The sequence below is a fragment of the Suncus etruscus genome, chromosome 8 (assembly GCF_024139225.1).
Source record: "Suncus etruscus isolate mSunEtr1 chromosome 8, mSunEtr1.pri.cur, whole genome shotgun sequence".
In the NCBI taxonomy this organism is placed as follows: Eukaryota; Metazoa; Chordata; class Mammalia; order Eulipotyphla; family Soricidae; genus Suncus; species Suncus etruscus.
In genome coordinates, this window is record NC_064855.1 from 61,587,606 (window position 1) to 61,612,729 (window position 25,124).

The 25,124-nt window shown below is 43.0% G+C and overlaps 1 protein-coding gene and 2 non-coding genes across 3 annotated transcripts in view; 2 read left to right on the forward strand and 1 right to left on the reverse strand.

Annotated features, from left to right (window-relative positions):
• Window positions 1–4,896: 4,896 nt before the first annotated feature.
• PHF11 (PHD finger protein 11) overlaps window positions 4,897–25,124 on the forward strand; it is a 41,710-nt gene continuing 21,482 nt past the window's right edge. Inside the window, 2 exon segments of the mRNA XM_049778479.1 lie at window positions 4,897–5,037; window positions 17,578–17,685. Of these exon segments, the coding sequence (XP_049634436.1) occupies window positions 4,897–5,037; window positions 17,578–17,685 (249 nt within the window).
• On the reverse strand, window positions 10,172–10,301 carry LOC126017243 (small nucleolar RNA SNORA22). Its single transcript, XR_007498877.1, has one exon. It is a non-coding gene; the product is annotated as a small nucleolar RNA SNORA22 (small nucleolar RNA).
• On the forward strand, window positions 16,692–16,795 carry LOC126017069 (U6 spliceosomal RNA). Its single transcript, XR_007498745.1, has one exon. It is a non-coding gene; the product is annotated as a U6 spliceosomal RNA (small nuclear RNA).

A 25,124-nucleotide genomic window follows, 5' to 3' on the forward strand; every position in this document is an offset into this window, starting at 1 on the left:
CGAGCTTGTCTCTTTCTCTAATCTTTTTCTATGTTCACTTCCCCACCATATTCAATCCCCACCATATTCAATCAGTTGTATTCTCCAGGGCCACAATATTGCCTGTCCCTATCATTTTTGGTTTTGGTTTGATTTGGTTTTGAGCCACACCTGGCTATACTTAGTGCTTACTGCACTCAAGGGTCACTCCTGGTAGGATCTGGGGACTATATTGGTGCTGGGGATGGAATCCAGGATTACCTGCATGCAAGGCAAGTGCTTTACCCACTTTACTATCTCTCTAGCTTTTTTTTTTTTTTTTTTTTTTTTTTGGTTTTTGGGCCACACCCGGCGGTGCTCAGGGCTTATTCCTGGCTGTCTGCTCAGAAATAGCTCCTGGCAGGCACGGGGGACCATATGGGACACCGGGATTTCTGGATCTGCTGCTTGCAAGGCAAACGCCGCTGTGCTATCTCTCCGGGCCCCTCTCTAGCCTTTTTTTTTTATAGCACTTAGCACTACCTGAAAAACAAAACAAAACAAAAAAAACCTGGCATCTAATTACTCCTACTGTGTAAGTCTCATGGGAGTCCTCTGTTATTTCTGGAACAGTACATAACATGAAGCTTTTTTTTTTTTTTAAAGAAAAGTATGTGCTTGTAAAAGTGTGTCACTTCCTTTTTTGTCTTTGGGGGCCACACCCACTAATACCTGGGTTATTTCTAGCTCTGCCTTTAGGAATTACTCCTGGCCATGCTTGGATGCTGGGAATCAAACCTAGGCTGACCACTAGCAAAGCAAATGCTCTATCTGCTATATATTACTAGGCCCCAAGAGTGTAACTTCCTTCTGTAGGTGATGAGAAAGGTCTTTTTAGCAGGAGAAAATGTGGACAGATAGACATTTTGGATAGATCATTCTGGCAACAATGTGAAGTGTGAAGTAGGATTCTGATAGGGAAAGCTAAGCGGGGAGATAAGAATCAGGATGAATCAGGTGAGACAGTAAGGGCAGGGCAGTTCAACTTCTACAGTCTCTCTCACTCCCTTACTACTTCCTCATACATGAGTGCTTACAGACCAAGTCATGCACATGTGTTGAAATTCATTGTCTCCAACTAGTACAAAAAGAACTTCATCTAAGAAAGCACAAGGGATACTTTTTACTGGAAAGTAAGGAGACCAGGTGCACAAGTTCTAAGATAATGAATGTATTTCAGAAGGCATCAAGAACTAGGATCTGGAAATCATAAATTTCAGCAGCACTCTCTGTCCATCTCTCAGCTTGTTTGCATAGTTTTTCCTTACTTTGAACCTATTTTCCTAATAATAGGACAGAGGATAGCTACCCTCACAAACTCCCAGGTCTTATATCTTCTTCAAGACATGGCCCAATCAAAGCTAAAATCTTCTATTCTGATTTTGGTATAGTTGGGAGATGATCAAATGTGTCCTCTGGGACTGTTGCTGTTTTAGTGTTCTTTCCTTCAATATGATCATCTAATCGCCTGTCCTTACTGAACTTTTATAACCTATTTGGTTTTTTCTCTCATTTTTCTTCACTGCTCATGCCCATTTATTCTTCCAGATAATATTTTCCCATGTTCTTAAACTCCTGAGGATTTTAGTTGAATGAATGTTAAACATAAAACTTATCTGGGGTAAATTTAACATATTAGATCCAGCCCTGCCTTCCTCTCCGGGAGCACCTTATTATCTCCAGGTATTAAGATTACATTTTTGTCTGCTATTTCTTCCTATTTACCAAGTTTCTTCCTGACAGCATTTATCATGTTTCTCAGATTCATTCCGAGGTTACTTCATATGCACTTTTCTTTTTAATTGATTTTCTGTTCCCTAGTAATACCTGCTGGTTTTTTTCCCACATGGCTACTTCTAGTCCTGGCTTCCCTCCTTCACATAAAGTTCTTCTTCCTCTGTACCCTTAACACAATTATGTTTCTACTCAACTGTTTTATACTTTTGACCTTTATTCTGATAATTTCTAATTTCTATTTGGTCTTCTTGTTGAATTAATAAGGTTCTTATAGTCAACAATTCTAATTTTTTGGTTTTTTGTTTTGGGAGGACCATACCCAGCAGTGCTCAGGGGTTCCTCCTGGCTCTGTGCTCAGAAATCACTCCTGGCAGGCTCAGGGAACCATTTGGATTGCCTGGAATCAAACCCAGATAGGTCCTAGATCAGCTGCATACAAGGCAAATACCCTATCACTTGTCTATCACTCCAGCCCAAGAATTCTGTTTTGTCTGATTTTTCTTTGGCATGCAAGGCATGGCACTGTGTCACCACCTACATCCCCAAAATTCTGGTACATATTTTTTATATCCTCATCAGTGCTGTTTTTGCGGTAAATCATCATTTGCTACATATCTCTAGAGAGTAATTAAAATGAGGTTTATTGGGGCCAGAGAGATAGCACGGTGGTAGGGCATTTGCCCTGCATGCAGAAGGATGGTGTTTTGAATCCCGGTGTCCCATGTGGTCCCCCAAGCCAGGAGCGATTTCTGAGCGCATAGTCAGGAGTAACCCCTGAGCATCACAGGGTGTGGCCCAAAAACAAAAAAAAAATGCCCAAGAGACAGTACAATATGTAAGGCAATTGCCTTGCACACAATCAAGCTCTACCAGGAATAATCCTGAGCCCAGAGCCAGGAATAAGCTCTGAGTCCCAGAGGATGTGGCCCCAAACAAAAAATAATATGGCTTGTCCAACTGAGAAATGATATAATGGGTTTGAAAGACCTGGTGCAAAGAATAAATTATCAATGTTCATATTGATTTTTAAATGTTAAAAGGATAAGAGCTGGGCTGTTGGAAGCAGCACCTTCCTGGGAGGGAGGAGCAAGGGGGAGCGTTAGGGCCAGAGACATCTAGGTTTGAATGTGTGGCACTGAACTGGACAAGGCCTAAGCCATTGAGCCCTCAATCTGGGCCAGTTCTTAAATGTTGAACAAAAAAATGTAAAGTGCATAAGTCATTAATCACTTCTAAATGTAAAGCATCCATCATTAGGGACACTGAGAGATAAAGCTCAGTGACTGGGCTAAGCACGTTCTTTGCAAATGGGAGACCCACTGTGTTTCATGTCCACTAACACCCCAACCCCCGCAGCTGAGAATACTCATGAAGCACTGCCAAGTGTGGCCCAAACACCCCAAAATTAAACAGTTATCGTTAAAGGTTAAATAAAATTTGGTTTCAAATACAGAATATGAAATGCTTTATGAGTTTGGTGCTGGAGCAATAGTATAGCAGGGAGACTACTTGTTTTGCTTCAGCCAAAATGGGTTTAATCCCTGCATCATCCATAGTCCTTCAAGTGCTATCAGGGGTAATTCCTGAATGCAGAGTCATAGTAACCCCTGAGCATTGCTGGTTGTGGCTCACTGTGGGATTAATTAGGTCCCTCCATATTCTCCACCTCAGGTCCCTCTCTATTATCCATCCTGGTTCTTAATAAAAATTCTGGGTCTCAGGAAAATGCTCTCTTTTGTTTCCGAATTTCTTCCACTGAGCTATCTTCTTCTTAGGAGTGGAGGGTTTGCATGTTAGAATTCCGGAACCTGTTTCAACCCCTTCAGTGTGTGTGTGGATTAATTTCCTGCAACAGTGCTTACTTCCAGATCCTAGTCTCTCCAATATCCTGGTCTTGAAGCACTAGTCTTCCATCACAGCTCACAAACCAAACAACAAAAAATCATTAGGAGTTAGTACAGAAGTGAGGAACATGCCTGGCTCGCACCTATGACTTGATTCCTGGCACACAAGGTGCCTCAGTCATCATCGAATCACCAAGTGCAGTCCCAGAAACCCTCAACACTGCCTGGTACACAGGCCCAAGCAACACTGCATTCAGGGCCTTTATAACCAATTCTTGGTTGGCTGAGAATTTTCAATAAGCACCACTTTGGAGAGGGGTCCCCATCAATAAAATAAAATTACAATATTTTTCAATAGCAAAGGCAGGTGTTAACACCCTATTCTATCTGAGTTGCCCTGCTTATTTAATAACTAAAATTTTATATATGTAAGAGAAATATACAGTATGAATTACTTAGTTTTAAAAAACATGGTTAACCAGATCACTATTTCTTGAATACTTTATATTTTATTGCTTTGTAATGATGGGTTTTTTGTTTGTTTGGTTGTTTGTTTGGGGGCCACATCCAGAATTCTCAGATTTTACTTCTGGTTCTGTGCTTCTGGATCACTCTTGACAGGCCCAGGAACCATTAGTGATCAGGGGCTCAAATCCAGGTTAGCTACTTGCAAGGCAAGTGCCCTATTTGCTGTACTATTGCTCTATTGTACTGTGCATTATATGTCAGTCTCTGGTTCGGTACGTGGCATCACATTTTCCCCAAAACTTGTTAAATTGTCTTTCTACAGGGCCCGGAGAGATAGCACAGCGGCATTTGCCTTGCAAGCAGCCGATCCAAGACCAAAGGTGATTGGTTCGAATCCCGGTGTCCCACATGGTCCCCCGTGCCTGCCAGGAGCTATTTCTGTGCAGCCAGGAGTAACCCCTGATCACCGTCGGGTGTGACCCCCCCCAAAAAAAAATTGTCTTTCTACTTGGATCCTAAATTTAGTTTTTATTCCTGGAAGTTGAGACTCTCATGCAAAGTGCCTTTTTCTACTTTCTTCTACTGTAAGGCTGGAGGACTTATGAAGACCAAGAAATTTCACTTTCTAATTGTACATGGATTCTGTCTTATTTATCTTAATGTTCTTTGGCTGAAATTTCAAAGTTAAGATATCAGCAAGGGGACTTCTGAGAATTATGGATGATTGTCCTTCCACTGTAACTTTACCTTGTCCTCTTTCTTTGCATCTTTGTTCTCATAATTAAAAATAAAAAATTAAAAAAAAAAGAAATTTCACTTTCTATTTCTCATGGGGTTGTTGCTTATAGGTGTCTTTCAATTTGCAGAAAAGATGAAAATAACATGTGTACTGTGCCCCACAGTCGATGAGTACGACGATGTCCTATACATTGCACAGTCAGAGAATATTGCTGCACATGAAAACTGTCTGGTAAGTTACTTGAGAACGCCTAAATCAATTTAGGGAAGGACATTAAAAATCAGTCAGTGGGTCATTTTCGGCTTTCAAAATTGGTATTTGGAGGAGCATCGTTTTCTAACATTTTCTTTATAAGGAAAATGCAGCATTTAATTGACATAACTGAGCATAATACATTTGTTTCCAGAAAGTGATTATTGGGGGGAAATGGAAATAAAAAATAAAATGGAAGAGAAAGGAATAAAAGAAAGAAAAAAGGAAAAGTAAAGCAACAAACTCATATGTGAAAATTACTGTATCACCAATGAAGTCATTAATACAATAGCAGGTTTAGTAAGCTCTTATTATATGTCCAGTATGTTAAGTTGCAGTATTCCTATAGAGATTACAGCATCAAACAAATGAAGATGTCCAGAAATTCAGAGATATGGTACTACAAATTTCAGAGGCATATACTCAACTACCAGGCCTCTTGGAAGAAGTCCTGGTTCAAAGATGGTGACTGCGTTTGTGGGCATGGTTATAGCTGCCAGGATTTCCCCAGAAGAAGGAAGATATGGGAGAGAGTACTCGAATTTGCTCCAAAAAGAGCCTTAGTGAAATCAGCCCAACATCCAGCATACCTGCAGTGTCATCAGAACATCCCTGCAGTATATTGTAGGGTGTCAGTAATGAAGTGGGCCATTGGGAAAAAGGTGATTCTAGGTGATGGAGGCAGCAAGCATGGTTTCAACAAGGTGGGGGTTTAACTTACCTCTCCTACTGATATGTCCAGCTCTGTGCATCGTGGGCTGGTGTAGACATAATCTGTCACAGTTCAGTTTACATCTCATTCAAGAATACAGTGAGTCTATGGAACTGACATGGTTCGAACATGACTGCCTTTTTTCAGTTTTCTAACTTTTTAAGAAAAATTATAAACTTTTAAAATAAATTTTATAATTTTAAACTTTCAAATCTTATCACTTAAGTTTTTTTACTGACAAATATACAAGGAATTGTGATCAATAGAGTTCTTTAGAAAGTTTCAAATGTCATAGATATCCATGGATAATATTTTACCCAGCTTTGTAAAATTATGATATTTGCTTTAGCTTTAAAAAAATAATGCAGGGGTATTGGGAGATGTTGAACCCCTTGTTGGTGATTTGTGAATTTAGAAATATCTCCCAAAATTGGAGATTAAATCCCATTCTTCCGTTCCCCCTCCTGGGGGAAGCCTAAGTGACAATTCTCCACCGCAAATAACCCAGACGGATGCAAAGGTTGGGGGACAAAAGTTGGTGAAGCGAGTCTTTTAACAGTTCTGATGCCAACTCCAAAGCAACCATCGAGCCAGCTGTCAGCTCTGCCAAAAAGTCTTTATCGCCGCTCCCACAATCTCTTTATTTTCTACTTAATCACCTTGATCTTCCAGGTGGGACGACAGGCATTAAACAATCTTATGAAAATACACTACACAGGGGCAGGAGGGACAGCATGGAGGTAAGGTGTTTGCCTTGCATGGAGAAGGACGATGGTTCAAATCCCGGCATCCCATATGGTCCCCCAAACCTGCCAGGAGCGATTTCTGAGTGTGGGGCCAGGAGGAACCCCTGAGTGTTGTGGGGTGTGACCCAAAAACAAAAACAAACAAACAAATAAATAATGCAACATGGAGCTGGAGCTATAGTACAGTGGTAGAGCTTGTCTTGCACACAGCTAACCCAGGTTATTCAATCTCCTGCACCCTACTTGTTCCCCAAGCCCACCAGGAGTGATTCCTGAGTACAGAGCCAAGAATTAGCCCTGAGCACTGCTGGGTGCGGGGTCCTGAAGCCCCCCAGGGGGGCCCGGCCAGCAGGAATTAGCTGGGAAGACTTCTCAGACAACCGCACTCCTATTTTGCTGGGTAGAAGCACAACCACACTGTAAAAAATCTGAGAGAGGTTAATAATAAAGACCCAAGGCAATGTCTCACTGCTCAAGGGCAACTTTATTTGGCTACAGCTCCTTCTTATATAGAGAAGGAGAAGGGGGCAGTACAAGGGTGATGTCAATCACACTTTTGGCATGAAAATTACTTCATTATTCCAAATAAGGCAAGTGGGCAATACTTCTTGCAGTATCCATGGAAACATCTTGTGACCTTCTAGCTGCATTCCTAATTGCTTGATTATCAGGAGGTGGTGCAAGATGTGCTTGCCTCAGTGATCTTGAACAGACAATGTAGCATATACACAATAATGAATGTCTTGTAAACTCAGGGATATGGTTAAGGGAGTAAGGCCTCTTTTCTGGGAATGGTACTGGGCTGTGTTGCTCTCCTCCGGGCTAAAAGATTAATTATACTTTGCAGCTGCATTTTCCTTTCTCTTTGGCCCAAGAACTTACAGCAAGACTGCATGTAGCCTTTAGGTGAAAGGCTGGATTATGGCAGAAAGAATAGCAAAATGACCTCAAACAAGTCAGTCCCCAACATCTCCCCCTTTCTCTTCTAATAAAAGAAGGAAAGTCGTGAGCGGGTGGAAGAACCGTGTCTTAGGCTACAAGGTTTGACCAGGTCGGACACGGCCAAAGCCGCATTTAAAAGGTGGCTACAAGCGCCGTGGGTGTGCACAGGGATCCGAATTATGCTTTGTAGCCTTTTAGGGCCGTGTCCTAACTGGGACCTTGCTAATCCCGTCGTAGGTATCTCCACAGCCGAGAGCACAAGTACCGGAGCGAGCTCCGTTTGTTAGCTATGCGCTTTATCTCCTGAAAACTTAGTGGCTGGAAGGGCGGCTTGGTGACAATAGCCAAGTTTTCACAGGAGTCACGTTGGGTTAACTGTTGGTAGTGAACTTGAACAGAGGTTTTTGCCGTCTCATTTACTTGGTTTTTAACAAGGGCAGTAAGTTTGCGGAAAGCCCATGGGTCAAAGGAAAAGAGCAGCATGAGGCTAATAAGAGGGCCCAAAATAGTAGACAGTAATGTATGTATCCAAGGAGAAGAGAAAAACTAACCCTGTTACCAACTTTGTTTTTCATCGAAATGTTTTTGGAAGTCTTTTATACCGTCACCAATGTGTTGAACGCTATTCCTAACTAATCCAGGTTTATCTTTGAAAATACAACATTGTTCCTTAAGGGCTACACAGACTCCCCCCTCTTACATAAGGGCAAAATATAGAGCACGACGATTTTGAAGAACTATCATAATATGGGTCTGTGAGGGCTAGAGCAGAGGCATTTATAATATTTAAAATAACTTGAGAGGAGAAGGATGGGCTAGACGGCAGAGTTCGTAGCTTACAACTTGCTTAATAGTGAGTTGATGACGCTGAGGCTGAACTTTCCAGAGAAGAAGTTTAGAGTTATTGGTGTAGATAGGAGATTTAAACGTTGTGATGCTTTTATAAAACGGCGAAACCGGTGAATTGCAGATTTAACAGTGTTCATAGCTGGTGTTGGAGAGCGCTTGGGCAGAGGCATTGACCATTTGCAGGATGAGGTTTAAGGTGGAAACCGGACCAACAGGTTTGATGGTTAATGTAGGCTTTAACAAAGCTAAAACATAATAATTATGATAAGCAAGAAACATTTCAGTAACAATATGGGGAGAAAATGCAGTGGAGTAAACAAAATAAGTGGAGTTGGGGGCTTCAATGAAGATGGAAGAGTTGTTAACAATAATGGTTTGATTGCAAATGTCTGATTGTTGAACAGGCGGGCACATATATGGTTCGAGTAAGCAAAGTTCCACGACCGTGACTTGTTTGCCATGGAGGTTGTTGGTGGCAGTGGTGGGCATCCAAGGCAGCTAGGCAGAGTGCTCAATTCAGCATTGTCAAAGGTGGAGTCCGTCAGAAACAGGTTTGCAGGAAAGGCGGCTGGCAGGAGGGGTGACAGGCTTTTTTGAAGTGGATGAAGACAGGACTGTGGAAGGCTGCGGAAATTTTTTGTTAGACTTCAGCATTTAAAAAATTTTTATAATTAACAATCGCCAATTTATCAAAAACTTTTAAACTGAACATAAATGATTTTTGTTAAACTTTTTAGTTATTATTTTAAAGCTAGATGCTATTTTTTAGCTATAAATACATATTCTATAGGCCTGAACTTACACGTAGCAGGAAAGTTGGGTGACTGCAAAGTCCAGAAATTCTCCAGGGAAAAGTTATCCCCGATGGCCATTGAGAAATTTGGGGTTTGCCATCCCTCACACTTTCCGCCATGTTCTTAGAAGGACAAAGCTAGCTTAATACATAATTTTTAACACATGATTTTTAGTTGCAAGATGCCAGTTTGTGAACTGACCAGACTGAACCAGGTTGAAAAAATTAATTGAAATTTGAAAAATGGATAAGGCTTTAAAAATTGTATTATTATAAAATGTAGAGATAACAAATAAACAGACAAAACAAAACAACACTAAACACAACATTTTACACTTGTGGCCACTTTCATTCATCACAACAGACACATAAACAGACAAAAGGATTGATTTAAGACTTATTTATAAAAAATTGACAAGCGCTTTTAAATATTTAGCTAGCATGTTTGTGAGAAGAAAAAAAAATTTTGTAGAAAAACTTTTTTAGTTTTGAGAAGTACTTAATGTAGATGGAGTGGAACTTTGCTGAAAATAAATTTTAAGGTTTAGATTTAACATAAAACATTTTTAAAACAATTTTAATTTGAAGTTTAAAACATTAAGTAAAATGGTTAATGAGCACTGTAGAAGGAGTCTTCACTCTGAAGTATGAAATCATTTGCTGTAAATGAATAGGTTTTATTTAAATTGGTTTTGCAGTAGAACAGTAAGACAGCTGCAATAAAGTGTTAAAATTTTTATGATTAAACACAATAGCATGAACTATGATTATTAAAGGTATAAAAAACTGATTTTAAAAATACAAACAACTGTTTTTACTATGAAGACTTTAAGTGAATAATTTGTAAAAAATATTATATACTAAATTAAGTAAATGCTTAGATTATTACAAAATATAGTTAAAGACATTTGATGCATTTACACACTTAGAACTTAAGACTAAAATTGTATTTAATACTAGTTAATTTGCTTATAAAGTTTAGTTACTTTTATATATTACTTATAAAATTATATATAATATATTTTTTATTAATATTATTTTTTCACTGCGACACAAATATACAGATTTATATAATGTGCTGATATTTTGAATGCACTTAAAATAATAGTTCTTTTAATGCAGAAATAAAGAACAACCATTGCTGTAGCACAAAGTTAAAACTAAGGGTACTATAAAGCACACCTAGGTGTTCACTGTGCATTAAATTAGCTATATTGTTTAAAAAGGCTAACCACATTATTTTTCACATAATTTTGTAAATACTTTAAAAATTAAAATAAAACTTTTAATAGAAATATAAGATTTAAATTTAACACTTTTGTGTTCGTTTGGATTTTAAAACACAAAGAAGTTTTTCTTTTACCAATATTTTGTTATCTGTAAAGTGACAGAATTATGAACTTGCTTTAAAATTTTCTGAGAGGCATGAAAAAAAAATTTATTGCCTTTATCTTTCTGTTGCTTTTTAATGTTTTAATAATTACTTTACACCACTTAATGCACTAAACCTAATAACACATATTTGACGAAGTGTAGGGCTGACAAGGTGAAGCAGAGTTTTTCACTGATAACTTGGGGAGGGGCTAGCACAGTTAACAGCAGGAAGGTTAGAGGCAAATTATTTACAGTTAGCAGGGTGTAATGATATATAAAAAAAAAGCAATCTTTTAAGATTAATTACTAATTTATTGGAATTAGAGGGAATGGCAACCGAAGAGGGGAGTCTGGGTTGCAAAAGCACCATGAGAATCATGGTTTTATTAATTGATTTGAGAATATGCAAGAGATGCTACTTTTCAGATTTCTTTTGAATAACAAAGATTGGGTATTTCAAGGTGAATTGGAAGGCTTAAAGTGGGAGTGGCAGGGCTTGAGCTGGCTGTTTTCCAAGGCTGGCAGGAAAGAGGCTGAAGGAGGCTGAGGATTGGTTTGAGCAAAGTAAAGGGTACATTAGGCTCAGAAGTTTTAACAGCAAAGTGTAGATATCGCAAGGTTTTATGGCTTAGCAGATGATACTTTGTAATTATCCTGCTTACTGTGCCTTTAGAATTTTTTGTAGGCACTGCAGCAGTTTCTGTTTTATGGCACTTAGCCTCACTTTTATTAGTTTGTTCCTTTGAATTCTCAAGAGGGGGGGCCTGGCCGTAGAATTCAGTGGGCAGAGGACAGACAACTATAGATTTAGGAGGGGGGGGGAACGCCTGAAAGGCAGAAACCTGTGAATTAAGAGAAGCAGCCTGTTTTTGAAGGCTTAAGATTTGTTTAAGATTTTCAATTTGGCCAAGTAGTTTCATTTCTATAGCTTTAAGAGGGGGAGCGGTGAGAGGAGGGAATCTGCCATGGTTAGGGACTGAGCGTTCAGGGCATTTAGAATTTTTTCTTTGGGGTGGCGGAGGCTGCTGAGCAGGCGGGGGAAGACTTTCTCCATTAGGGAGAAAGACAGGAAAGGTAGCGCTGGTTTTTGAGCTAAGAGCATTATCAAGTTTGTTAGAGAGGTGAGAGACCATGGATGTAATTGTGGTGAGTTGGGAACTCAAGTTAGAAAAAAGGGGGGGGGGAGAAAGCAGTAACAGTTTGTTGCCGGTGTGGGGGAGCTGCTGGAATGCCAGCTCTGGGGAGCGACTTCCAGGCATAGAGGGCAGCAAGAGCCATGTTGGCAAGCTGGGACCTGGAAAGTGTGTGCTGTACCTTTAAGGTATGAAAAGAGGCGAGGCCAGCTATAAGAGCTTAGAGATTAGGATTCCTGCCTATTTGCAGGGGCTTTGCAATGAAAAAAAAAAGTTAACTTCTCAAGAGACAAAGAGTTCAGCTTTTAGATTCTAAGCAGGAGAGCGTGTAAGGGGCTTGGGGGCCATAGGAGGTTACGGCTTGAAATGGCTCTTTGAGGCTTTTCCAATTAAAGGCTTTGTATTGTTGCAATTGCTGGCTAAGGAGGGGAGGGTGGTGAAACAGGGACGGAGCTGAAGCTAGGGAAGTGAAGGGCTGTTTAGGATTTTGCACAGAGGGTGCAGCGGCCTCTTCTGTAGGGGTCTGGGTGCATAGAGCAGAAGCATGGACAGAAGTAAGGGAGGGATATAAATGAGAAGCATTAGAGAGATCTTTAAGAGCATTAGTTACTTTGGAGACAAAGGTAGAAGAATCAGTGGTGGAGGGAGGACAAGGGGAAGTATTCTCAGAGGGAGAAGGGAGATGAGAGACAGAATTAGAACGAGAGGGAGTCCTGGAACACTCACGGGAGACTTGTTGTACATGAGATTCAACGGCATGGATGATGTCTTTGGCGGTTCCGGCATTTTTAGTTACAATGATATCTCTTAACAGGCTCCAATATTGGAACATAATTTTTTCCTTCTGTGAATCATCATTATTTACAAAATAATCACTCATTTCATGTCCTACTTTGTCCCAAGTGGACACAACAATTTCTGGACAGGTAATAATAAACCAATGACATACATTATGAATAAACATAAGAAAATTACAAATATTCTTTTTGGTAACCTCTACATGTCTGGCTTTCAACTCAGACTGAATATCAATAATGAATTTAAGTTCAGTACTCAATGAAAACACCCATGGAAGTGAAGCCAACGGGCGAAGCCCCAAGAGCCAATCAGGGGCGGTGATCAGAACGACTGAAAAAACTGCAGTTTAAATATTTGATTAAGGCTAACTCGTTTCAACGCCTACCCGGATGGGGTATATCCTGCGATTTACGAAACAGCTCCGGACTCGCCGACCCGTAGTCGTTCGGAGTGTGGCGGTGGTCTTCGAGCCCAGCGTTGGGCGCCAAAATGCGGGGTCCTGAAGCCCCCCAGGGGGGCCCGGCCAGCAGGAATTAGCTGGGAAGACTTCTCAGACAACCGCACTCCTATTTTGCTGGGTAGAAGCACAACCACACTGTAAAAAATCTGAGAGAGGTTAATAATAAAGACCCAAGGCAATGTCTCACTGCTCAAGGGCAACTTTATTTGGCTACAGCTCCTTCTTATATAGAGAAGGAGAAGGGGGCAGTACAAGGGTGATGTCAATCACACTTTTGGCATGAAAATTACTTCATTATTCCAAATAAGGCAAGTGGGCAATACTTCTTGCAGTATCCATGGAAACATCTTGTGACCTTCTAGCTGCATTCCTAATTGCTTGATTATCAGGAGGTGGTGCAAGATGTGCTTGCCTCAGTGATCTTGAACAGACAATGTAGCATATACACAATAATGAATGTCTTGTAAACTCAGGGATATGGTTAAGGGAGTAAGGCCTCTTTTCTGGGAATGGTACTGGGCTGTGTTGCTCTCCTCCGGGCTAAAAGATTAATTATACTTTGCAGCTGCATTTTCCTTTCTCTTTGGCCCAAGAACTTACAGCAAGACTGCATGTAGCCTTTAGGTGAAAGGCTGGATTATGGCAGAAAGAATAGCAAAATGACCTCAAACAAGTCAGTCCCCAACAGCTGGGTGTGGCCAAAAACCAATAAACCCAAATAAATAAAGACTATAATTCTCTCTCTTCCCTCTTTCTCTACCCACACCTGGCTTAGTACTCAGGGATCACTCTTCGTGATGCTTGGGGTGGGGGGACACGCAATACTGGGAATTGGACCCAGGCCTCTACATGCAAAACCCTACTGTCCTTTGTGTTATCTCCCCTGCCCATGCTTTTTTTTTTTTTTCTGTACAAAGGGTTTCTTTCTCAGAAATTTTTTTCTTTTAAATTCCACTGATTTTGGGCCCGGAGAGATAGCACAGCGGTGTTTGCCTTGCAAGCAGCCGATCCAGGACCAAAGGTGGTTGGTTCGAATCCAGGTGTCCCATATGGTCCCCCGTGCCTGCCAGGAGACATTTCTGAGTGTAGAGCCAGGAGTAACCCCTGAGCACCGCCGGGTGTGGCCCAAAAACCAAAAAAAAAAAAAAAAATTCCACTGATTTTATTAACTTTTTTAGTTTGTTTTGTTTTTCAGGCCACACATGTGGCAATGCTTAGGAGCTACTCCTGGGTCTGTGCTTAGGAGTCACTGCTGGCGATGATCCAGGGATCCTTTGAGGTACCAGGGATCAAACCAAGTTCAGCTATATGCAGACAAGGGCTTTAAACCCTGGGTCTTCATTTAGTTACTTGACTCAACTGAAATTTATTGGGTGAAGTGAAGTAGGAATCTGTTTTTTTTTTAATTTTGTGTGTGTGTGTGTGTGTGTGTGTGTGTGTGTGTTTGGTTTTTGGGTCACACCTGGCAGTGCTCAGGGGCTACTTCTGGCTCTACGCTCAGAAATCGCCCCCGGCAGGCTCGGGGGACCATATGGGATGCCAGGATTCGAACCACTTCTGCATGCAAGGCAAATGCCCTATCTCCATGCTACCTCTCCAGCCCCAGGAATCTGTTTTTGTATTCCATGTGATTAACCATTTTGTTAGCACTATTTACTGAATCATCAATATATCCTTTCCTCAATTTATAACAACACTATTTAGTGTTTTGTGTGTATAAGGTAATGGTCTCATGACTTAACATACATGAAACTATTAATATATTAGCCCTGAAAGTTAGGAATTGTTTTTATACCGAAACAAAAGATTAAACTGCTGAAACAGTGAAATTAAGTTGCTCACCTGCAGGTTCTGTGACTATTCTCTCCCATGCTGAGCTAGTGTTCTCTCTCAGGCTGGCCATCCAAAGTGTTAGGGGCTAGGTAGACAAAAGTTCAGCAATAAGACATGTGCCTTGTGTGGTCCTTTCCCAGTTTTGATTTTTGGCACTACACAACCTCAGATGTCAGGTGCAATTCTGGAGGTCCCAAATGGTACTGGAGGCCCCAGAGCATCACCTTATCCTCTGTCATTAGCGCTGAGCCTCCAGCCTGGTTGACAAAAATAAACAAAAACCGACCTATAATACGTAATATGTGCAATATTTACTTCTGGCTCTATTCTGTATATACTCAAAACTACTACAATAGTTAATTACTATGATTTTATGCTCTCTTGTCTCCTCCCACCCCTACTCCTTGCTCTGAATTTTAGGATAAGCTCATTGATTTCACATAGTTGACATAACTGATCGTAATACATTTGTTTCAATGACAGAAAGCAAAGTTTTTTGTTTTTGTTTTAGTTTTTGGGTCACACCTGGCAGCACTAGGGGTTATTCCTGGCTCTATGCTCAGGATTCACTCCTGGCAGGCTCAGGGGACCATATAGGATGCCGGGATTCGAACCACCATCCTTCTACATGCAAGGCAAACACCCTACTGTTGTGCTATCTCTCCAGCCCCGAAGTTATTTTAAAAAATAAAAGAAAAACTAAAAAAATAAAATGAAAGAGAAGAAAAAAGAAAAAAAGTTCAGTAGCAAGTATATTTGTGAAAATTATTGTATCTTCAATAAAGTCATTAATACAATAGCAGAAGATTTAGTAAACTCTTTTTTTTTTAAGAGATAAAATATAGGGGGCTGGAGAGATAGCACTGCGGCGTTTGCCTTGCAAGCAGCCGACCCAGGACCTAAGGTGGTTGATTCGAATCCCGGTGTCCCATATGGTTCCCTGTGCCTGCCAGGAGCTATTTCTGAGCAGATAGCCAGGAGTAACCCCTGAACACCACCGGATGTAGCCCAAAAACCAAAAGAGAGAGAGAGGATAAAAAAACATAATAGAAAATGTGTGTGTGTGGCAGTTGTTGTTTGCATAGGCACAGCAAAATATGGGGGAAATACAAAGGAAAAACCTTTGGCCTAAAAAAAGGGAGGCCATACCCATGAAATATTCTGGCATTAGACTAACTCCAGGCTCCAGACATACTAGGTTGTCCAACCCCAAAGTCTTTTTCTATGATCCCAGTAAAAGCTCTTCACAATCATGGTTGTTGCTGTCAGGTTCTGTAGTTAGAGATCCTGGTTTCTGTTCAGATCCTATGTCAAAGTCAGGGTGACATGGAGCATCTTCTGGTTTCATCTCACCATTAGGTGGCAATGCAGGAGGACTGATTTCAAACCCTCGCACTGTATGGTTCCCTACGCACTACTGGTAGTGAACCCCAAGTACAAAGCTGAGAGTAGCCCCTAAGCACTACCAAGTGTGACCTAAAAACACCCACGGTTTTCTACACCATCACCAGAAATTGAACTTCTACCAGAAAGACCTTACCGCTGCCCTGGCATCAACTTACTCCAAAGAGGGATTTTATGACACCCTAATGACTTAGTAACAGCAACAACCAGCTTTTAGGGCAGGGTTCCCTGATGGTGAGGGAAAAAGGGCCATCGAGAGCAAATCAGTAGCAGTGGAGTAGTAGCTTCTTCTCAGGCTGGTTGGGAGCTGGTTGGCAACTGGCTAGGGTAGGGGGCATGTTCTGATTCGGGAGGAGTTAAGAAACCACAGGGACTGGAGCGATAGCAAAGCAGTAGGAAGGTTGCATTGCAGGTGGCCGACCCTGAACAGATCCGGTTCAATTCTCGGCATCGCAGAGTAACCCCTGAGCGCTGAGCCAGAAGTAACCCCTGAGCGCCACCGGGTGTGGCCCAAAAACGAACAAACAACAAAAACAGAAACAACAGATAGAAATCTTTGCCTACATCAGTGTCATAAAAATTTTCTCTAGTGCTCTTTTCAGCAGCACATATACTAAAATTGAAACAATACAGAGATTAGAATGGCCCCTGCGCAAGGATGATACACAAATTCGTGAAGAGTTGCATATTTAAAAAAAAAATTCTCTAGAATGGGGCCTGGAATGACAGCACAGCGATAGGATGTGTGCAGCAAACGGTTTGATTCCCACCATCCGTTTTGCCCCACCCCCACCCCAGCCTGCCAGGGGCGATTGCTGAACACAAAGCCGGGAGTAACCTGGCTTTCATTGGACAACCCCCCCCAATGAAAAAGAAAAGAAAAAGGAAAAAATTCTTTTGTTTTCAGAAAACTAGAGCTGGCAAGGAACTTGCTTTGTATGTCACTGACTAGTTTTGATCCCCTGCACCCCATATGGTGTGAACCCTGAGCATTCATGTGTGACTCAACAAAAACCAAATAAACAACAAACTATAATCAAAATGAACATAAAAGAGGCTTTCTAATAAGATTACAGGAGCATGTCTGGTAGTCAGAAAGCTGGCATGTCACTAAAAACGTGCTGGTCCCTAGCATTTCGTCTTTAGTCTTTTTTCACTTTTCTCTCTTTGGAGACTACCGTGCCCTGAGCAAGCCCATGTGGGCTTCAGTCTCCTCTACTGTCCTAGGATACAGAATCCAGTGGACCAAAAGGGCAAATCTAGATCCATTTAGCCCTGAGGATGGAGGATTTATGCATGACTGGTGATTGGGTCCAGTCCTAGAAAAAGGGTGGCTTGTAGCCTGCTCACACATCCAACTAATCTATTCTACTCCCATCTTCCAGTCCTGGTGAAGACCTTTGAGCATCGTTTGTGGATTAAATACTTTTCACATTGCTTGTACATACTGTGGTTTTTCTTTTCTTAATTTGCAGCTATTTTCTTCAGCACTTGTGGAATGTGAGGATTGGAATCCCTCTAATAAAGACAGGAGTTTTGAAGTTGAATCTGTAAAGAAAGAGATCCGTAGAGGAAGGAAGTTGGTAAGTATAAAATGATTTTATTACCAGTACATGATGAATGGAACCCAGGGGATACCTTCAAGACAATCTGCATGACGAAGTTGAGATAGAGCTTTATCTTGTTGATGTGAAAGAAAATAGCCCTATTTCCGGAGTCATAGCACAGCAGTACGGCATTTGCCTTGCACACTGACAACCCAAGACAGACCGGGGTTTGATCCCCCGAGCCTGCCAGGAGCAATTTATTTTCCTTTTTTTTTTATCCTCAATCAACTCTTAAATATTTAATTCTCATTTATTTAAAGTTCCGTCAGTCTGTGTACACTATTTATATTAAAAACACAGAAAGCTGGGGCTCCTAGCAAAAATATACCTTTCAGTTTTGGAAATTGTTCAGACGCTGAGAAGGGCTCAGAAAGGCTCATCAGCACCAGATGGGGTTGAGGGGCACACGCTGGGGAGGGAGAGGGTTGGTCGTTTCCTGTCCCAGCACTGGCCGGCTGGGCATACCCCTGACCCAATCCCTGGTCAGCTCGGGGTGGCGGGGGTGGGGGGGTGCAGAAGGGACTTGCAAGGAGCAAAAGATCTGGGCTAGTTGGGTGCCAGTTAGGAGCAAGTACTGAGAAGGGTAAGATCTGGGGGGTGTGGGCATGACTAAGGGCAAGGCGTGGCAAAGCTGGGAGGGCTGGACCCGCACAATTCAAGTATGCTTCCTCTTGGGCCATCCTCACATTTCTCTGAAACCCTGGCCAGGTCCTTTACCCACTCCAGGGATTTTTTTCACGGGATAAACCCCCTGCCCTCCTGCAAAGATACTGGCCCTTCCCCTGGGGTACGGGCACTGCTTTCAGGAGTAAGGGAGTGGAGAGGGCTCAAGGACACGGTCACAGGGACCACCAGAGAAATTCCTGATGACCAGCTGGGCTGAATTTGGGGAGAGGCTGGCCCATGAAGTGAATGCCAGTGATCAGGGGGAAGGGACCCCCTTGTGGGACGGTGCTCATCTGGCTCAGCAGATGTGGCTTGGCCTTCGGAGTTGTGTGTGTGTGTGTGTGTGTGTGGCAGCAGGTGTGTGTGTGTGTGTGTGTGTGTGTGTGTGTGTGTGTGGCACCAGGGGGTACACAGCCTGCAAGAAAAGTGATCTCAGTGCTTGCTGGAGTGGCAGCTCCAGGGAGAGAGTGTGTGAGGAGCTCCCCTTTGGCCTGGGCCAGCACCTTCCACAGTGGAACAGTGTGGCTGAGGCCAAGACAGGCAGAAATGATGGGAGAGAGAGGTGGTCCCCAGGCAGGGCTCCCTGCTCCCCACACCAAGCCCCTACCCCTCCCTGCCGGCTGCACTTCACTGGGGGCCCCCCACCTGGAGGGAACCCTATCTGTTACCAGAGTGGGGGTGCCCCCAGTGGCCAGCGCCAGGGGCGATAAGCACCACTAACCTAGAAGATGGGTTTGAAGGAAGAGGGGAAGTCTGATGGGTGTCCACGAGACTGGGGTGGATGCCAGCCCTGCTCTTGAGCAGGGTGGTCTTTGAGGGGAATGGCATTCTGATCCTTGCTCAGGGCTAGTTGGGGCCCCTGAGTCTGGACCAGAATGCTTAAGTATTTCTTTGGATGGCTCAAGTTTCTCTTTGCTGGGAAGATGTGGCAGAAGTGGGGTCCTCCCCACCTCTTTCTCTGCGGACGATGGGGACAGAAGCTAAGGTCCTATTCTATGCTACTGGTGAAATCCTGCAAACTCACCCAAACAGAAAAGGTGGCAGATAGGGGAAGAGGGTGAGAGAAAGGACGAAAAGGAAGACCAGTATGGCAAAGTGGAGGAAGTTTACAGCAGTGAGAGGAGAAAGTGAAGGTAGGATGGAGAGCCAGGGTGTGGCTGGTGGGAAGGAAGCAGTTGCTAGGGTGCAGCTTGGAGTTCGTGATCCCTCTGTCTTGACTCTGTCCTGGGGGCAGGACCACGGGCTCTCAACGATAAAGACTGTGGGGATGGGGGGGGGATGCCCGGCCCGCGAGTTGGGTAGGACGCCCCTCAGTAGACCTCAGTAGTCTTTGTAGATCTCCTGGAGCAGGGGGTGCAGTGAGATCTCAGTCTGGGTCTTCTTGATGCCCTGCATCATCTGGGCGTGCTCGGTGACCAGGTGCTGCAGGTGTGCCATCTTCTGCAGCAGCTTCGCCCAGAATGATGGCTGCAAGGAAGAGAGCCAAGTTGCTGTCGTCAAGTTCCAGGGTGTTGAACTTGACAGCAAACTAGAACTTGGCTCGATGATGTCGCTGACGGGCTCGCAGAGGCTGCGTGGATGACAAAGCCGGTGTCATTGGCCACCAGTAGCCCGTCCTAGTGGAGGGTGGAGGCGAGCAATGGAGTAAGAGCCCTCTATAAACTTATTATTACCAATTGTACTAATCTCTGGTACCAGTTGCTAGAGATGACCATAACTTCTGAAGACCCTTGGCCCTCGATTGGCACTTCCTGGGAAGGAGGATGGCAGTTAGTTACCTTACTAGGGTTCCCTGCAGCAAGTTTCCTCTAAACCTTCACAGCCTAATAGGCAGTACAGCCAGGATGGACACCTGTAGCTTAACCATTGCCATAAGGTGGACGATTGTGAAATGACAATGCTCCAATGCTTGCAAAGTGCCAGCAAAGAGGATACCATTTCTGCATGGCCTGACATGCTTGGAGAGGGCTCAGTGCTGGAACTGCAGTTAGGATTGAGGAGACTAGGTTAGTGGGGTTGGGGTGGAGGGCAGAGAGGGAAATAAAGATGAGAACAGAGGGGTTCTAGAGAGAGCAAAGGATGTACAAGAGATCCTTGTGTACTTGTTTGAGCATTGTAGTAAAACATATTCCTAAATTTGTCTTGGCCGAGTCAAATCCCTTCACAGTTTTTCAAACCTGCTGACGAGCTACCCGCAGCAAAGTTGTACCACTATATACTTCCGCACAAAGGGAATAAAAAATATCTTTTCTTTGCCCTTGACAAAAAAAGGTACATCACAAATCATGTAAATCTGGTTTACTCCTTATACCCATGTTCTTCCTTGAACACATGTCTTGCTTGTCTCTATGTTTCTTTGCTTGCTTGTTTCCACTCTAGAGAAGCCTGTATGTACTCTCTCTTAAACACATATTTCCCCTCTGTCTTATCTCTCATCATTCTAAGATATTTTCTTTTTTTCTTTTTGTTTTTGGGTCACGCCCGGCATCTCTCAGAAATCGCTTCTGGCAGGCACTGGGGTGGGGTGAGGGATGGGGTGCATATGGGATGCCCGAATTCAAACCACCATCTGTCCTGATTAGCTGCATGCAAGGCAAATGCCCTACTACTGTGCTATATATCTCTCCAGTCCTTTCTAAGCAATTATCACTCAATTAAAAACACCTTGCTTCACACACAAAAATCTTTGTCAGTCTGGCAGTTTTACTTTGCCTTTGCCTGTTGAATTCTCTTAATTATCTCCCCATCACCTGATCACCTGACATCTAGCCCTGCCTGAGTGGTTCCTGTTAGCCTAGAGGGTAGCAGCAGCATCACCTCGCGGCCACATCCAGCATTGCAATCACTTCTGTAGACAAGCTAGATGCCCCAGTCCCAGCATTGCTAGTTTTAGTATCTGCAGAGTCAGCCCAAAAGATATGTACCACTGCCTTCTCCTTTTGCTGAATAACATAAGCACTTGAGCCGTCCAGCAACTGGAGAATACATGCAGATATGGAACTGATCTTAACTCATGGCCACAAACTTCAGACTTTCTGCAGTTCACCCTCCATCCTTCACATTGACTGTTGTATGTCCTCTCACATCACTTTAAAACCTTTCCTGGCCAGGAGAGATCATCCAGCAGGTAAGGTACTTGTTTTCCATGTGGCCAAAACAGGTTCAATCTCTCTCAATGCCAGGAGTGTTCCCAGAGTGCAGTGCTAAGGGTAAGTTTTGAGCACCTCTAGGTGTGGCCCAAAAGACAAAAACACCTTTCTCCATAATTTCCTACACTAATGATGTCTGATATTTTTCTTTCTAGACTTAGTTTTTTGTTTGGGGGCCACAACTGGCGGCACTCAGGGCTAATTTCTAACTCAGCTTTCAGGGATCATTCCTAGATCTGGAGACCAAATGAGACATTAGGGATCGAACCCGAGTTGGCCACTTGCAAAGCAAGCATTCTCATTGGACTATCTTTCTGGCCCCCAGGCTTAATTTTTTTTTTTTAGAGCAGCTTTTGGACTTACATAAATATTAACAAGATACAGAGATTTCCCATTCCTCCATCCTACACATGCAGCTCCCTGGCCCACTACATAGAATCCCACACCAGAGATTAAATCCCCAGGCAGGAGAGATTGCACAAAGGTAGGGCATCTGCCTTGCACGTGGCCAACCCAGGATGGGCTTGGATTCGATTCCTGGCAACCCATATGGTCCCCTGAGCTTGCCAGGAGTGATTTTTGAGTGCAGAGCCAGGAGTAATTCCCGAATGCCTCTGGGTGTAGCTTAAAAAAACAAAAACCAGATAAATCCCCATTGACACATCATTGGGGTTCACTTTTAAATGTGTTACATTTCTTTGCCTAAGTTTTAGGGAGTTTACACTCAGCAGTACTCAGAACTTACTCCTGGCTCTATGCTCAGGGATCACTCCTGTCAGGGCTTGTTATCCAAGGAAGCAAACTGGGTCTGAGAGAGGAAATGTCTGACTTGCAATAAAACAACTTTTTCTAGGGAAGAGTGTTGGGGCCACACCTGACAATGCTGAGGGTCTCACACCTGACCACTGGCAGTGCTCAAGATACCATATGTGTGCATAGTGGGAATTTGAACCAGAACTGTGCCTGGTATCACCATATGCAAAGCAAGCACCCTAAGCTCTGTCTTGTTTCTCTGCCACCAATCCCATAGCTCTTTTTCTTTCTTTGAATTAAATAACCATGAGATAGAGTTACGGAATTGTTGATAGTTGAGTTTCAATCATACAATGTTCCAGTCCCACAGATTTTTGGGGTGGCCACACCCGGTGACGCTCAGGGGTTACTCCTGGCTATGTGCTCAGAAATTGCTTCTGGCTTGGGGAATGAGGTGCCAGGGATTGAACTGAAGTCCGTCCTGGGTCACCCACATGCAAGGCAACCTTTCTACCGCTGCACCATTGCTCTGGTCCCATGTCCCACAGATCTTAATGGCACTTTCAGTGTTAGGGTCCGTGGAAGCCCACCGCCTCAATTGAAGACTCCAAATTCAAAAGGGATGCAAATAGCAAAGCAGGTTTATTAATTCCAGCTAGCTGGGGCGACTGGATTTGTCATGCAGACTGAGAACCAGAGGCCCCAAACAACTTGGGGAGGCATCATATATAGCCTAAGGGATCTTAAGGGGAGGGTTGGCATGGAAATCAGGGTTTGTAGAATGCACCAGTCTCTAGTAGATTTAAACAGTGTCCAAGCTGACAGTCTGTTCATCTTCCACTCCAATTATGGCAGGCTCCCCCCTAAGTGGGGTGTTCTCTGGCTGGTATTTTCATTCTTTAAGTTTTTATTTCTTTTCTTAAAGCCAGTCAAATTGAGCAGTGGGGGGGGGAATTATATACCAACTTTGTGTGTGTGTGTATGTGTGTGTGTGTGTGTGTGTGTGTGTGTGTTTGGGGTCACACCTGGCAGTGCTCCAGGGTTATTCCTGGCTCCAGGCTCAGAAATTGCTCCTGGCAGGCACAGGGGACCATATGGGAGGCCAGGATTTGAACCGATGACCTCCTGCATGAAAGGCAAACACCTTACCTCCATATACCCTATATACCAACTTTTGTGATACTAACGTTAATAAGTTCTGATAAACCACTGCCATCAGACCAGCCTCATTCTTTAAGTTTGAATAAAATTGCTGACATGGGTTGTGCATCTGCCAGGTGTTTGTGGTCGGTGTATTGTGATGGGAACATCCTACTTATCCTGCTTAAAGTTCATGTTGACCTGCTCAAGGCTTGGGGAAATTCCAGGGTGGAAGGGGGTAGCAGACAAGGGGAGGGGGCAGTGGGGGCAAAGGCAAAAACCGCAGCACCAGGAGCATCTTAAGCATCTATTTATAACAGTTACAAAAGTTACATTTGATTAATAGTTGGATTATAATCAGCTACTATTACTTGTCACATCTCTATCATATATCATACCATATCATAATAGATAGTCTAGTCTTAATAGCAGGAGCTTGTAATGGCACTTCTAAGAACTCCTCTTATCCAAAACTCACTTGTCTGTAACTGAACCCTGCTGCAAGCGGCTTCTGTCTTGCAGCGCCAGTGCGATTTCAGTGAATCCACTTCAGGGAGAGTGGGTTGCTCAGACCGGCATACGGAGAAATATGAAATAAATGAAACCACACAGAGAATGTGAGGTCAACACGTTTCTAGCAGGAGTGTGACAAGTTTAATTTTTTGAGCAGGGGAATTTATAGGGGTAAAATTAGCCAGAGGTAAAGAATTATAATCACAAAGCATAGTACAACAGTAACAATACCTAAACTATGGGTGTGACTGTAAAAATTCTAGGTTACAAAAGAGAAGGTTACAACTCAAGGCAACTCTTTGCAAGCTTACTTCAAATGCAAAATCAGCATTAGGAGGAAGTAGGAAATATCTAGAAACTTGATTTTCCTGGGCTGGATTCTATTATTTTAGAGGTTAAGTAAAGGGAGGAGCCAAATCCCCCAAAATGAGTTTCCCTTTTTCTAAAGGAGGGTCAATAGTCAATAGCCAGGATCTGCATTCTGGTTACGCCCTTGATTACCAGAAAATGCAGCTGCAAAGGACATATTTGAAAAGGAGAGAAAAAGTATTGTCTTTGCTTTTAGGGCAGGCTATTATCCAGAAAAGGGGTTCTCAAATAATCTTTGGTGTTGGAATTTCTGAGCCAAATTATTCGATAGAGGCCATAATTTTGCCTGATATTTACAAAGGAGAGTAGCCAAATACTTACTGAAAATGTAATGCCAAGCATCTCTTTGGAAATTCCTCAACCATCCATGCAAGGGAAAAAGGTGTCCATAGCAGGCCTTTTGAGGAACCCCATGGGGGGTTAAATTAGTTCTACCCACCAGGAAATTCTGAGGATACATCTGGTTGGCTGAGCCCCCCTAAAACCTTAGGTATGCCCTGGAAGAACCCCTTTACTGAGATGATCAGTTTGTCTTTTTTGTTTTGTTTTGTTTTTGATTAGTTTGTCTTAAGGGGAGCTGGAGTGATGGTGCAGCGGTAGAGCGTTTGCCTTGCATGATGCTGATCTAGGACAGACCTGGGTTTTGTCTCATATGGTTCCCCCAAGCCAGGAGCGATTTTTGAGCGCATAGCCAGGAGTAATCCCTGAGTGTCACCAGTTGTGGCCCCCCCCAAAATACCTTTAAGGGATGAAAATATTTATATGGTTTTGCTTTGGATGGAGGAGGTAATAAAGTGGTTAGAGATAGGCAAAGCACATACTTTG